General features: G+C 46.4%; 1 protein-coding gene across 10 annotated transcripts in view; it reads right to left on the minus strand.

The window, feature by feature from the left end:
- ANKRD31 (ankyrin repeat domain 31) overlaps positions 1-16,137 on the minus strand; it is a 556,774-nt gene that overhangs the window by 184,625 nt on the left and 356,012 nt on the right. For 7 of the 10 annotated variants that reach the window (XM_056540136.1, XM_056540152.1, XM_056540124.1 and 4 more), the window contains 2 exons: positions 7,455-7,616; positions 1,060-1,202 (listed from right to left, as the gene is read on the minus strand). In XM_056540136.1, coding sequence (XP_056396111.1) covers positions 1,060-1,202; positions 7,455-7,616 — 305 coding nt within the window. The remainder of the gene's footprint in view (positions 1-1,059; positions 1,203-7,454; positions 7,617-16,137) is intronic. The other 3 variants (XM_056540145.1, XM_056540108.1, XM_056540132.1) reach the window with 2 other exon arrangements.

Genomic DNA, 16,137 nt, shown 5'->3' on the forward strand with positions numbered 1-16,137 from the left:
TAGACATATTATCCCCTATCCAAAGGATAGGGGATAAGATGTCAGATCGCCGCAGTCCCGCTGCTGAGGACCCCCGGGATCGCCGCTGCGGCACTGCGCTATCATTACTGCACAGAGCGAGTTCACTCTGCACGTAATGACGGGCAATACAGGGGCCTGAGCATCGTTACGTCACGGCTCCGCCCCTCGTGGCGTCATGGCCCGCCCCCTCAATATGAGTCTATGGGAGGGGGAGTGGCAGTCATCACGCCCCTGCCATAGACTTGCATTAAGGGGGCAGGCCGTGATGTCACAAGGTGCAGGGAAATGAGTGAACACTGACCATTATCTATTTTTAATGGTGGGTATCTATAATGGAGACTTCACCTTTCTTTAACCCTGCCAGTTATAATAATGTGATAAATTTTGAAGTGATTTTTACAGAACATGAAGTGTCAGAGTATTATAAGGGTTTAATGGTCAGGCATTCAAACAGCAAGATTTCAGGAATTATTTTGAATACACGGGCATAAAAAATAAAACAGTACTTGTTTAAAATAAAAATAATGTGCTTTAAATCGCTATAAAGAACAAAACTAAAAGGTGCATGTTCTTGTTTAACTATATAACTAACATGAAATAAATAATAATAGTGATTAAATAGTTCTCAAACAGGGAGTCGCAGCTGCTACAAAACTACAACTCGCAGCATGCTTGGACAGCTAGTTTGAGCCCTGTATGTGCACCAGCAGAATGTAGACCACAAAAACAGAAGCTTAAATTCTTACTATTAGTGTAGATGACACAGACTTTCCTAAATGTGGTACAACTTTTCTAATCTAGTATTATATATACTTATTTCTACAACCATTCTTTAAAAAAAAAAAATATATATATATATATATATATATATATATATATATATATTTAATAATAATATATATAAATATATAAATTATATTCACAAGTACATGTAACTTTCTCATTTATAAATGTAGATTCGCTTTTCACTGTTACTGTCTCAGTCACTACTAATGCCACTAGCTAAAATTAAACAGTACACATAATTACATATTTCACCTCAAAATGATTACAGTAAACTGCATCATGTAAAGGTGTTATGCCATCAAGTCCTTTGCTGTTGATGTTAGCACCAGCTTGTATGAGGGCCAGGATTACTTCAGTGTTCCCATTGCAGGAAGCTTCATGTATTGCTGCCCAGCCTACAAATAGAAAACAGTAAATAACACATTCAGATACCTAGATAGCCGAAATACAATAAATAGTTTGGCGAGATATATTGATGATCTTGATGATGGACTAGAACTACTTCTCAGGCCAGCTTGATTTTTACTTATCCTTAGCCTAGGCTCCAGATTACATGATTTGATTATTGTAATGTTAATTCCATTAATTCCATCTAAATATGTAGAAGAGAACTGATAAGATTAGGTCTGGTTAGTTAGAGAACTTCACTAGATTGCTCATATTAGGGAGGCCTGAGTGAGCCCTCTATTTTAGATGTTTTGTGGGAAGTGAGGGACAGCAGCTACGCTTGAGTGTATAAATGTGAGTTTGCATGCTTAGAAATATTGACAGCCTAGGTTCACATTTGCATTAGAAACTCCATTTGGGCCCTCTGTTGTAGATTTCTTGTAAATAATGTGACAAAAAACACTGCCTGCAATCCGATTTAGATCTGGCAAAATTACGGACACCACCAAGAAAACTCAAATGGGGTATGTCAGGCTATGTTGGTGTCTATAGTTCAGGGGACCAGCTGGCTTAGTTTCCCACTGTGACAGAGTCCCCAAACAAAGTTTCAATGTGAACCTAACCTGAAAATGCCTACTCTGTCTGTGTCTACAATGGTGACAAAAGTTTAAGTGGTTCTTTTTCTCTTTTGTGCTGCTGTGGGGGACTTTAAAATAAAAGGGAAATAAACATTTTTAAATGCTAAAGCTATTTGTAATCAAAAGCTTTATGTCACTAAATGCACAGAAAAAGGAGATTTTTTATGCTTACCATAAAATCTCTTTCTCGAAGGATCCATTGGGGGACATAGACCATGGGTGTATGCTGCTGTCACTAGGAGGTTCAACACTATGGCAACAAGAGAAGTCGGCTCCTCCCAGCAGGGTATACCCGCCCACAGGCACCTGAGGTAATCAGTTTTAGTCCCAGAGCAATAGGAGAAGACCGACAGGTCAAGAGAAAAACACAAACTGTCCGAGCAATCAGAAGAAAAGGCAACTGAACACACCTTCGGACAGATAACTGAAATAGGAACACCAGAAAAAAGGGGGGGAGCTGTGTCCCCCAATGGATCCTTCGAGATAGAGATTTTACGGTAAGCATTAAAAAATCTCCTTTTCTCTATCTGCTCCATTGGGGGACACAGACCATGGGACGTACCAAAGCCGTCCCTTGGGTGGGTAAGGAATCAGACAGGTGGACGGTTGGACCACCGCTGTCTGCAACATCTTACAGCCCAGAGTAGCATCAACCGATGCGAAGGCATGAATCTGGTAGAACCTTGAGAAAGTGTACAAAGATGGCCATGCGGTCGCCTTACAGAACTGCAAGGCCAAAGCCCCGTAGCGGAGGGCCCAGGATGCCCCAAAAAACAGGTGGAATGAGCCAACCCCTGAAGGGTGGGATCTTCCTCTTGCAGCGGTAAGCTCCCAAAAAGAGCAGACCGGATCCACCGAAAAATGGTGGTCGTAGAAGCAGGTTGTCCTATACAACGACCTTCCGGAAAAACAAAAAAGGGGTCACACTGCCGAAAGGAAAGAGTGACAGAGATAAATCCGAACAGCCCTCACCACAACCAGGTTGTGGAACAAACGCTTCCAGGAATGAGAAGGGGCTGGACAAGAGGACGGTAGGACGATGTTCTCATTGAGATGAAAAAGTCAAAAAACCATCTCGGGTAAGAAGGATGGACCTGGACGGAAAACAACTTGTCCTGGAATACCACCAGGAAGGGAGAACGGCAGGAGAGAGCTACCAGCTCTGACACCCTCCTAACAGAGGTAAGAGCAATAAGGAACGCCACCTTCCTGGGAAGGAGGCGTAAAGAAATGTCCCTGAGAGGGTCAAAAGGGGCGTCCTGCAGAGCACCTAAGACCAAGTGTAAGTCCCAAGGGAAAAAAGGGGACTGATAAGGAGGGGCAGCTTGTGCCACTCCCTGAACTAGGTTCGGACATGATAATTGAATGCCAGAGAACGTTGAAAAAGAATGGAAACGTCCGAAAGCCTACCACGACTGGAGAAAAAGTTTCACACCAACAGAAATAAGACCGCCAGGTATGGTGGTAAACCTTTGCAGAGGAAGGTTTGTGAGCCCTCAGCATGGTGCGAACCCCTTGGGAAGAGAAATTGCGGGTCTTCAGAACCGCTGTCTCAAACGCCACGCCGTCAAAAGCAGAGACGGTAAATAGGGGTGGCACAGGAGACCTGATATAGGAGGTCTGGACCATAGGGAAGGTGCAGAGGTAAGTAGTACAGGAGCCTGACCACGACGACGTACCACACCCGCCGGGGGCCAGTCTGGGCCACGAGAATGGCGGGAACGCCCTCTGCTGTGAGTTTCCTCAGGACCCTGAAAAGAGAGGAAGGGGAGGAAACAGATAAGGTAGGGCAAAGCCCGACCAAGAAAGAGGAACGCTTGGTTGTGGCGGGACGTGCAGAGGTCCACGCCTGGAGCACCCCAGAGGTTGCAGATCACTGCAAACACCTCCAGATGTAGGGACCACTCACCTTGGACGGCTGAGGACCGGCTGAGAATGACCACATCCCAGAAAACGCCGGAATGAAAAGCGCTGAGATGGCTGGAAACCTGAGTTCTGCCCAGAAGGGAATTTCCCAAGAAGCAAGCAAAGAAAGGATTGCCCTAGGCCCCAACATGTTAAAGGGGAAAAAGGGCTTCTCGAGGGACCAAGGCCCCAGACCGGCTGGTCCTTGAAAACACCTCCCCAGCCCGACAGACTGGCAGGGAGGGGCAGGAAGGAGCGCCCCTGAAAAAGCAGGGGGGAAACGAAGCCACCATAGAAGGGACCAACAAGACTGTCGAGTGACAATGGAGACCTGTCCCACCGGAAGAGAATCACCAATTGAAGAGGTCGGTGAGGCAAATGGCAGGGCCTTCACAGCCGCCGCTAACCGACCCAGGACATCCATGCAAAAGTGAATGGAAACTGGAGCAGGGTGCCGAAGTCATCCGACTCTTGATAAGAGAGAGTCAGCCGATTGGTCGGCAGAGTTGAAAGCGGGCAGAGGCCACGTCGAACTGGAGCCCCAGGAAAGCGGTTGGACTTGTCCCGAATGACCATCCAACCGAAGAGAGACAAGGTCGGGAGGTTGAGACCAAGACTCTCCAGGATCTGGGCCCTGGCTGGAACTCTGATCAGAAGGTCGTCCAAGTAAGGAATCATGTAAACAACTGTTGTCCGTAAAAGGGGCTATCACAGGCACCAGGACTTTGTTAAAGGTCCGTGGAGAAGTGGCCAGACCGAAATGGAGAGCCACAATAGAAAATGACTGTCCGGAACTGAAAAGCGGAGGTACCGCTGAGGCCGGAACAATGAGATGTGTAGGCAGGCATCCTTGATGTCCACCGAGGAAAGAAAATTCCCCATGAACCAGGGACGCCAGCACCGAACGGAGACTCCATTCGGGATAGAAGCAGAAGATGCTGGCTGAGATACTCGAGAACCAAGATTGGGCGAACAGAAACGCCTTTCTTGGGGACCACAAAGAGGTTGGAATAAACCTCGAAAACATTCCCCTGAAGGAACCGGGACAATGAATGTGCGTAGTCCAGGCATCCCCGAAGAGTAAGAGGCGACCAACCACCCGAGAAAGGTCGTTGGGTGGGGGCGACCCATCAGATAGAGGAAGGCCTACGGGTGCCCAATGGGGCCGCAAAACGGCCTGAACGGATAGCCGACCTCCGGGAGGGACAGGTCCGGAAGGAGGAAGCCCTCTTCCCGTGAAGGTGCCCAGCTGGACCGTTTGTTGGTACCCTGTGTGGCACCAAAGGTCCGCAGAACCAGAAGGAGGACTTACGACGGAAAGCGGTTCTGTGAGCCGTATCCAGAGGTAATAAAGAACTCTTTTCCGCCCGACGCCTGACTTCCTGAAGGCGGTGTCCACATTCCAGGCTTTAAGCCCCATGGAGGGACGGTGGCTACCAGGTAGCTTGTGGCAAAGGCAGCACAGTGGCTGCGCATGGAACAGAAAATCTCCAGCTGCGGAGCATCGGGCTAGATTAAATAAATCCTCCAGAGGGATCTTGAAGACTACCCTGGCGAAGTTGGGAGACCACACTGAAAGGGCCCTTGACCCCCAGGCCGAAGCAAAAGCAGGAAGATCCTGCTGTCTAAGGCAAAGTTTGCCAAAGTCTCCACCTTCATGTCGGCGGGATCTTGAATGCAGCCGCATCAGCCAAAGGCGCCTTAGAGAGGCGGGAGACCGGCAGATCCACAGTTGGAGAGGAGGTCCATCGAGTAAAGAGGTCCTTGGCGAAGTTATACTGCGATTGAACCTTCTAAGTTTCCTGAAACTTCTTGTCAGGGTGCTTCCAGGCAGATACCAGCAGGGCGTAAAATTCAGCGTGAGAACTGAAGGTCTTGGGTGGCGGTCGGGCACGAAGAAAAGGAGACTTCTGGAGCCACGTCTGAAGTTCCTGGGTCCTTTAGATGGAAGGTGTATCTTATGGCCGAAACCAATGAGTACACAACATCAGGCATCCGTGCGTTCCTTTAAGTCGGAGGTCGAATCAGAAACCTCATCCACAAGTTCTCCAGGTGAATGGGAACGAGGTGAGGCAGCCCTGGAAGAGGTCGGGCACGATGAGAGGAAACTTCTGGACCACGTCCGAAGTTCCTGGGTCCTTAGCTGGAAGGTGTCTCTTATGGCCGAAACCAATGAGTACACCACATCAGGCATGTCCGTGTGGTCCTCTGAGTCGGAGGCCGAATCAGAGACCTCATCCACAAGTTCTCTGGGAGAATGGGAACGAGGTGAGGCAGCCCAGGAGGTTGGGCACGATTAAAGGAAACTTCTGGAGCCACGTCAGAAGTTCCTGGGTCCTCTAGATGGAAGGTGTCTCTTGTGGCCGAGACCAATGAGTGCACCATGTCCGACATATCCGTATGGTCCTTTGAATGAGAGGCCAAATTGGAAACTGCATCCACAAGTTCTCCAGGTGAATGGGAACGTGTGAGGTGGCCCTGGAAGAGAGGGAGACTGACCAGGTACGCAGGTCTGGAGAGCCAGAGCAGCGACCATGGGAGCCTCCTCCAGGGGAGAGATGCTTGCTACAGGGCGGAGTAACGGAGCGATGCCTGTGAGGGGAGCGCCCGTGCTTGCCAGAAGACTCGGAGGATGAGTCAGATGAAAAACACCCCCATAACGCTGTGAGAGCATCAGTATAGGAGGAGAGTGGGACCCTCCGGAGGGCCAATGCAGTCACCTAATAACAGGAGACCAGAGCCAAGTCGGATATAGACTGGGGGAGGGAGAGAACCCAGGCTGGAGGGGCGGACGAACCCACCGGGTCTGGTAGACAACCGGGGTAGAATAGCAGGGGGGTGTGGGGGAGCAGGCAGAACAAGTGGTTCAGGAGAACCAGACATTTTGGAATTACAGCTTTTACAGAGAAAATGATGAACTAACGCTCCAGTTGTCTGTGCAGCCCAGGTCTGTGACCCCAGGGCAGCTGCTGTGAGGAGAACTCCATTCTAGTGTAGACAAAGAAGGGAGAAATGCTGCCCAATAGTGTAAGAGGGGCGGGCCAGGAGCAGGGGCACTGCTGATTGGCCACTGCCTTTCACAACGCGTGCACAGCGCTGATTGGAGGCTAATTCGCGCCTCTCAGAAGCCCCGACAACAGAGGGGGCGGAGCTACAGCGCCCTCAGCTTCTGGCAAGAAGCTCAGTAATGTTGCCCACGCCTGTTCCTCTCCCCGAGCGCACATGTCATATGCACTTGCGGGGAAGCGAGCAAGCCATGAGGTACAACCCCAGGCGCTGACCGTTGGCGAGAGGGGGTTAACAGCGCATATATGCAATGACTGTGCCCCCTCAATTTCAATGGGGAGACAGGGAGCCGCAGTTCCTGAATCCCCACCTGAAAACATGAAAGAAAAAACTGATTACCACAGGTGCCTGTGGGTGGGTATACCCTGCTGGGAGGAGCCGACTTCTCTTGTTGCCATAGTGTCGAACCTCCTAGTGACAGCAGCATACACCCATGGTCTGTGTCCCCCAATGGAGCCGATAGAGAAAAAAGCATTTCTGATATATTATTCAAAAATATAATTGGCATATGCTTAGTCAATAGTACCAACCAGTTGTTCACCAGGGGTGGCGACAGTCTCTCCCCCCCCCCCCCCCCCCCCCCACAATTTAATTTTGATGTTTTTTCCTATCTGACTCTTGATTTTAATGCAGAATAAAATGAATTCTGACCTGCATTGTCCTTCTGATTCACATTTATTCCAGCTTCAATTAGACAATTTACTTGTTCCAGATCACTTTTTCTACATGCCTTATGTAGCAGGGTTTCACCCATGAAGTCTCTTTTGTGTATTTTTCTAATGGTTTTGGAGGCTGTAAAATATTGAACAGATTCTAAACAGAAAAGAAATAGCAAAGACACGTCAGTCAGCGGGGTTTATTTACTAAAGTGATCCCGACTCTTTTTTGTTGGGATTTGCGCCCAAACTGTGTTGCACGTCCATTTCGACACAAGGGTGCGTTCCCATATTGCGTATACACAGCGTATTTCACACTGCGCAAAATTTACGGCAGCAGCGGGAAATACGCTGCGTATTCCTTGCTCACTATACACACAGGGCTTTCCAGCGGCAGCCCTATGTGTGTTTTAGAGGCGGGGCCGTGTGCCGGCGTGACTGTGACACGCGGCCCCGCCTCCAAAACTCACTGCACACATAGGGCTGCCGCGAGAAAGCCCTGTGTGTATAGTGAGCAAGGAATACGCAGCGTATTTCCCGCTGCTGCCGTAAATTTTGCGCAATATGAAATACGCTGCGAATACGCCATGTGGGAACGCACCCCAAAAAAACGAAACCCTCCATTTTACAAGAAAGACCCGAAAAGGGGGCGTGACCACATGATATAGTGGGCGTTGTCCCGACAAAAGGGGCGTTGCACCGACAGTTTTGAAAAATCCCAACATATTTACTATGGTTTCCACAGAAAATGTGGTGGATTTGAGCTGAGGAAAAACCGACAGATCAGAACAGTTGTAAAAAAAAAAGCAAAATGTAGGGAAACCTTAGTAAATACCTTGGGAAAATACCAGTCGGAAATCAAAACCCACAAAGAAACCTACACTCCACTCTTAGTAAATAAACCCCAGTATGTCTCAATGGGATGCTACATTCTGCAATCAAGTTCTATGAAGTGTTTTCACTAAACAATGAATCAGAGGATCTATGTTAGAGACATGATAACTCAGTTTTAAAGCGTTTAACTATCACAAAAAAACTACTCGCGCAACCTGTTCACACAACCAAAGCAAACATAAATCTATGTAGCGATATCAACTTAGACAGAGATGAAAGTGTGGTGGCCAAGTACAGGTGTTGCACCCCTGTACCCTTGCTGTCCTGTGTGGTGGACTCTATTGCAGTGTCCCCTGAGTCCCCTCATAACCAATGTACCATAAATGGTTAACAAGTACCTTGTGTTATCTATTCCAATGTCTTCATACTGTTATGTGCCTTTAAATGTTGTTACCAAGTCATGTAACCAGGGAGGGTGTCAGTGACTAGGTGACTTGTGGGTGACTTATTGGACCCCTCCAAAGTCTCCCCATATAAACCCTGGAAGGAACTAGCTAGTCAGATGAGTCTATTCTGAGCTACAGAACAGTCAAGACCTGAGAGAGTGTCTGGTGTCCTGAGTAGACCCAAGGCCTACCACGCAGCCACGCATCCACTAACCAAGTGCCCCACAGGTGAACATCAAAACCTGTTACGCTACACAAGGGGTGTAGTCTAGTTAGTCCTAGTGAAGTCAGTCAAGATCAGTCTGTATTAATTCAGTGTGGGTCTGCAGCAATAAATCCAAGTCCACTACAAGTCCCAGCGAGCCCGCATGTCTCTGAAGTCACTGGTCACCTCCTGGGGCCTAACTGAGCTGTAAAGACTACCTCAGTAAAGCTGCTGTTGTTCAGTAACTTGGCATCGGAGTCATTATTTGCCTGCGCCTAGCTAAGGATCCAGCGGCCATACCTCGGGTGGTGTAGAGGATAACCACGCCCTGGCGTCACAAATACAAGAGTTTAATGCCATCTGCCCCTAGGGTAATAACATCTGCCCTTCATCACACCCTCACCACAAAAGCATTTAATCTACCTTTATTTATCTAAACTTAACCATGTCTCATATCCTAAGACTAAAAAAAAGGTGTGTGCAACCAATTTTCCTCCTAAATACTATATATAATAAAATACATTTTAACCCGTTAGGGATGGAGGGCGTATGGATACGCCCTCGCATCCCGTCACTTAAGGACAGAGGGCGTACCTGTACGCCCTCCGTATTTCTGATCACCGCCGCTCACGGGGCGGTGATCGGACCGGGATGACTGCTGAAATCATCCAGTAGGCATCCCGTGCCAATGAGACCCATTCAAATCATATGAATTCACTGGCGATTTGCGGCTATTCCGGGTCATATGGGTCACCGGTGACCCGGAAAATAAGGGGGATCGGGGTTGTCCAAGACACCCACGATCCCCCTGAAGGTATAGGAGTGAGGTGGCAGGGGGGCCACCCCTCCTATCCCTGCTATTGGTCGTCTAGAAGCGACGACCAATAGCAGATCGGGGGCAGGGGGGTTAACCGAAGGCGACCGACGCCAAAGATCCACTTACCCATCGGCGGCAGCGGTAGTTTTGAAACAACTGGAGGTCCCCCCCCCCCCCTCATCTGAGTGTACAGGGTACATTCACACGGGCGGGTTTACAGAGGGTTTCCTGCTTCAAGTTTGAGCAGCGTCAAATTTTCCGCCGCAGCACAAACTCCTAGCAGGAAACTCAACGTAAACCTCCGCCAGTGCGAATGTTCCCTAAAAACATTACACTAACACATAATAAAGGGTAAAACACTACACATACACCCCCTTACACTGTCCCCCCCCCCCAATAAAAATGAAAACGTATCGTACGGCAGTGTTTCCAAAATGGAGCCTCCAGCTGTTGCAAAACAACTCCCAGCATTTCGGGACAGCCACTGACTGTCTAGGCATGCTGGGAGTTAGCAACAGCTGGAGGCACCCTGTTTGGGAATCACTGGCGTAGAATACCCCTATGTCCACCCCTATGCAATCCCTAATTTAGTCCTCAAATATGCATGGCACTCTCTCACTTCGGAGCCCTGTCGTATTTCAAGGAAACAGTTTAGGGCCACATATGGGGTATTTTCGTACTTGGGAGAAATTGCACTACAAATTTTGGGGGGGCTTTCTCTACTTTTACCCCTTATTAAAAGGAAAAATTGGGGTCTACACCAGCCTGTTAGTGTAAAAAAATATAACATTTTACATTGACATGCTGGTGTTGCCCCAAACTTTTTATTTCACAAAAGGTAAAAGGAAAAAAAAGACCCCCAAAATTTGTAACGCAATTTCTCCTGAGTACGGAAATACTCCATATGTGGGTGTAAAATGCTCTGAAGGGGCACAACAAGGCTCAGGAGTGAGAGCGCACTATGTACAGTTGAGGCCTAAATTGATGATTTGCACAGGGGTGGCTGATTTTACAGGGGTTCTGACATAAACGCAAAAAAATAAATACCTACGTGTGACCCCATTTCAGAAACTACACTCCTCCTCACGAAACGTAACAAGGGGTATAGTGAGCCTTAACACCCCACAGGTGTTTGACTAATTTTCGTTAAAGTTGGATGGGAAAATGATGAAAAAAAAATTTCTGTGAGGTGTGTAGTTTCCAAAATGGAGTCACATGGAGGGGGTCCATTGTTCTGGCACCACAGGGAGCTTTGAAAACGCACATGGCCCCTGACTTCCATTCCAAACAAATTGTCTCCAAAAGCCCAATGGCACTCCTTCGCTATTGAGCATTGTAGTGCACCAGAAGAGCACTTGGCGTCCACGCATGGGGTATTTCCATACTGAGAAGAAATGGAGTTACAAATTTTGGGGGGCATTTTCTCCTATTACCTTTGGTAAAAATTGTAACTTTGGGGGGAAAAACTACTGAAATTTTTTTTTTCTTCATTTACTCATCCGACTTTAACGAAAAATCGTCAAATACCTGTGGAGTGTTAAGGCTCACTGGACCCCTTGTTACGTTCCATGAGGGGTGTAGTTTCCAAAATAGTAGGCCATGTGTTTTTCTTTTATTTTTTTTGCTGTTCTGGCACCATAGGGGCTTCCTAAATGTAACATGCCGCCCAAAAACCATTTCAGCGAAATTTGATTTCCAAAAGCCAAATCTGACTCCTTCTCTTCTGAGCATTGTAGTTCGCCGGCAGAGCATTTTACGTCCTAACATGGGGTATTTCCATACTCAGGAGAGATGGGGTTACAAATTTTGGGGGGCATTTTCTCCCATTACCTTTTGTAAAAATTGTAAATTTGGGGGGGAAAACTACTGAAAATTTTTTTTTTCCATTTACACACCCCAATTTAACGAATACCTGTGGAGTGTTAAGGCTCACTGGACCCCTTGTTATGTGCCTTGAGGGGTGTAGTTTCCAAAATAGTATGCCATTTTATTTATTTATTTATTTATTTATTTATTTATTGCTGTTCTGGCAGCATAAGGGCTTCCTAAATGTGACATGCCCCTCAAAAACCATTTCAGAAAAACTCACTCTCCAAAATCCCATTGTCGCTCCTTCCCTTCTGAGCCCTCTACTGTGCTCGCCGAGCACTTCACATACACATGAGGTATTTCCTTATTCGAGAGAAATTGGGTTACAAATTTTGGGGGGCTTTTTCTCCTATTACCCCTTTAAAAACTGGGTCTACAAGAACATGCGAGTGTAAAAAAATTTCTCTTTCACATTGCTGATATTCCTGTGAAACCCCTATAAGGGTTAACAAACTTTCTGAATGTCATTTTGAATACTTTGAGGGGTGCAGTTTTTGTAATGGGGTCATTTAAGGGGTATTTCTAATATGAAGGTCCTTAAATCCACTTCAAAACTGCACTGGTCCCTGAAAAATTCCGATTTAGAAAATTTTGTGACAGCTGTCACGCCCCCTCCCATAGGCTTGCATTGAGGGGGCTGAGCGTGATGTCACACGGGGGCGGAGCCGTGACGCCACTATGCTCCGTCCCCGTGATCGCCAGTAATCAGACCCGGAGCGAGCATGCTCCGGGGGCTGATTCTAACAGGGTGCGGCGTGGAAGATCACGGGGGTCCCCAGCGGCGGGACCCACGCGATCAGGCATCTTATCCCCTATCCTTTGAATAGGGGATAAGATGTCTTAGCGCTGGAGTACCCCTTTAAGGAGACTCACTTTAATGTAAACTGACTGAATTAATACAGCAAATGTTAATTTTATAGTTTGCGTAAATTAAACATTTCACTCTTGTTTTTTTGTGCTTGGTGTAAAGATTAAATAAAAAATATAATATAATATTATAATAATATAATATATATTGTATTATATTATATATTGTATTATATTATTATAATATTATATTATATTTTTTATGTATATATAAATATATGTATAAAATATTATTATATTATATATATTATATATATGTGTGTATGTATGTATATATTAAAAATGAATGCCAAAACCCTCATAGCTAAGTACTGGAAGCAAACTCTACCTCCGTCGGAGGATGATCTAGTGGCTAGGTTATGGAAAATTAGATTCCGGTCTTTCTTTCAGTGTGGGATCCCTGGGATAGGTTCACCGATAGGCAACCCCCTTAGTTTCTACCCTTTCCCTGGGTCCTTGGTTGTGCTTCCTTCTCTTTTTTCTTCTCACCTTTTGTGAGGACGTGTACTCCCCCCCCCCCCCCCCTGGAGGATAGTACTCCCCCCCCCCCCCCCTGGAGGATAGCCTTAGTATATAAATATGTCCCTTTATGTAAGTCGGAAATACCCGAAAAAATTTGACAAGGTCTGCGTACCATGGTTGTTGTTGGATGTTTCTACTGATCCTCCAGTTCGTGGAGACTCTCAGACTTAGGGTGGCTAGAGGGGAACTTGGGGAGCTCTTAGGGTATGTTTGGATGTGTGTGTGTGTGTGTGTGTGAATGGACTATTCTGTACTGTGGCCTTATTGAGTTGTTGTTCTAGGTGGGCCTACACTTCTCTCGAGTACTTGTCCCCGTTTCAGTTCTGGTAAACCTGTTCCTTGGGAATAATTGCCTTGGGGTGCGGGTGGGGAGGGTCTACCGGATCTGTCTGTTTGTTGTTCAGTTGATTGTAAATCAATAAAAATATGTTTTAAAAGAAAAAAAATAAAGGGTGCCAAAGCAAACAAACGCGTTTTGAGGCCTTTGCTAGCCTCTCTTTCTCAATGTTAAAATGGAATATGCAGATGATAAAAACAGTGTGCTTATATAGCTAAAAGGGCTCCAAGAGTCCAATGATTGACAGGTGACTGACGTCAGCTCTCCTGCCAGAAACGCAGGAGAGAGAGGTACAGTGTAAATAGTGTTTGAAGTATTCAAAGAACTTTGGTGTTGCCTGTAAAAAAAATCATGGTGTTGCCTGTAAAAACAATGTGCTGTGGTGCATTGAAACTTGTACTCTGTGTCCGCACTCTGTACTGTGCCAGGAGGAGGTAATTTCAGCTGTGAATCTTATGCGGTGTATACTGTTATTCTTCGCTGTCAGCGGAGGTCTGGGATGGTAGCGCGCTTGCGCCTGGCTAAGTTCGACGGTGAGCGCATAGAAGAGTGTTGATAAGGACTCTGAAGTTTGCGCATGCGCGTTGTGTGATTGAATAGCTGTCCGTGGACATGCAGTGATACTGGACGCAGATACTATGAGTGTCTGCCCCGGGATAGTTCAGATATATGGCAATTAGAGATGAGCGAACTTACAGTAATTCGATTCATCACGAAATTCTCGGCTTGGCAGTTGCTTACTTTAGCCTGCATAAATGAGTTCAGCTTTCAGGTGTTCCGGTGGGCTGGAAAAGGTGGATACAGTCCCAGGAGAGAGTTTCCTAAGACTGTATCCACCTTTTCCAGCCCACCGGAGCACCTGAAAGCTGAACTAATTTATGCAGGCTAAAGTCAGCAACTGCCGAGCCGAGAAGTTTGTGACTAATCGAATTACTGCAAGTTTGCTCATATCTAATGGCAATGTTTAGAAGGGAGATTGAAAATGTGGTGTGGACCAATTAGATATTATATATTTCATGTAGTGCATGTACAAATGTATTAGACTGTAGTTATTTATAGTAGATGGGCAACAATATTTTGTTATAATTGGGAGAACTGTGTATGGAGAGTATTATATAGATGTAGTTGTTTGAATAGGTAGACAATAGTATTTGAATTAAGCGGGACATAGTATCTAGTTATATTTGTAATAACTGGATAGGGAGAGAAAATATTATGGGAAGGGGTAGATATATTCTGTGCGGTATATGTGTGGCTGCAATTTCATAGTAGAAGTAAATGGGCAGGAATATTGATTTTATTGGACGAATAAAAGGATGTATAAGTATATATATATATATATATACAGCAACAGAAGAATGCAGCAGCACACTGCCAGCACAAGGATATAGGTGCAACATGAATATGTAGTTAAAACATGGAGAGCTATACAGCTATGGTGTAATAGATGCAAATGTGAAACTATGAAATAGTGAGGCACTTAGCTCGCAAATTTGTCTCCGCCGGCGGTCAAATAGCTTGGACCGTCCCACCGCGATAAGGTAGCCTCCTGGGACGGACCCTACTCTGTGAATATGCCTCTGTGTGAACAGTTCAGTAAGCATGGCAGGATCTGGAACATCCAAGCCACCTTATATACACACCTGATAGAGGTGGGTGGGGTGCAAGGCCAACATGGAGGTAGCCACTCCCCCGTATGTGCATAGGCCAGGTCCATATAATAGTTTGGTATCAACTAAAGTGCTGGCTGACTTATTCTTTGTCTGTATTGCACATACGGGGGAGTGGCTACCTCCATGTTGGCCTTGCACCCCACCCACCTCTATCAGGTGTGTATATAAGGTGGCTTGGATGTTCCAGATCCTGCCATGCTTACTGAACTGTTCACACAGAGGCATATTCACAGAGTAGGGTCCGTCCCAGGAGGCTACCTTATCGCGGTGGGACGGTCCAAGCTATTTGACCGCCGGCGGAGACAAATTTGCGAGCTAAGTGCCTCACTATTTCATAGTTTCACATTTGCATCTATTACACCATAGCTGTATAGCTCTCCATGTTTTAACTACATATTCATGTTGCACCTATATCCTTGTGCTGGCAGTGTGCTGCTGCATTCTTCTGTTGCTGTATATCTAGCCTAGTAGCGTGCACCTGTAGGCCAGGTCCATATAATAGTTTGGTATCAACTAAAGTGCTGGCTGACTTATTCTTTGTCTGTATTGCACATACGGGGGAGTGGCTACCTCCATGTTGGCCTTGCACCCCACCCACCTCTATCAGGTGTGTATATAAGGTGGCTTGGATGTTCCAGATCCTGCCATGCTTACTGAACTGTTCACACAGAGGCATATTCACAGAGTAGGGTCCGTCCCAGGAGGCTACCTTATCGCGGTGGGACGGTCCAAGCTATTTGACCGCCGGCGGAGACAAATTTGCGAGCTAAGTGCCTCACTATTTCATAGTTTCACATTTGCATCTATTACACCATAGCTGTATAGCTCTCCATGTTTTAACTACATATTCATGTTGCACCTATATCCTTGTGCTGGCAGTGTGCTGCTGCATTCTTCTGTTGCTGTATATCTAGCCTAGTAGCGTGCACCTGTAGGCCAGGTCCATATAATAGTTTGGTATCAACTAAAGTGCTGGCTGACTTATTCTTTGTCTATATATATATATATATATATATATATATATGTGTATATATATATGGACTTTATGTCAAGAGGTGATGTTTTATAACTGACTTATTGTATGTTTATTTGACAATAATGCATTTAT

The sequence above is a fragment of the Hyla sarda genome, chromosome 1, assembly GCF_029499605.1.
Source record: "Hyla sarda isolate aHylSar1 chromosome 1, aHylSar1.hap1, whole genome shotgun sequence".
Lineage (NCBI taxonomy): Eukaryota > Metazoa > Chordata > Amphibia > Anura > Hylidae > Hyla > Hyla sarda.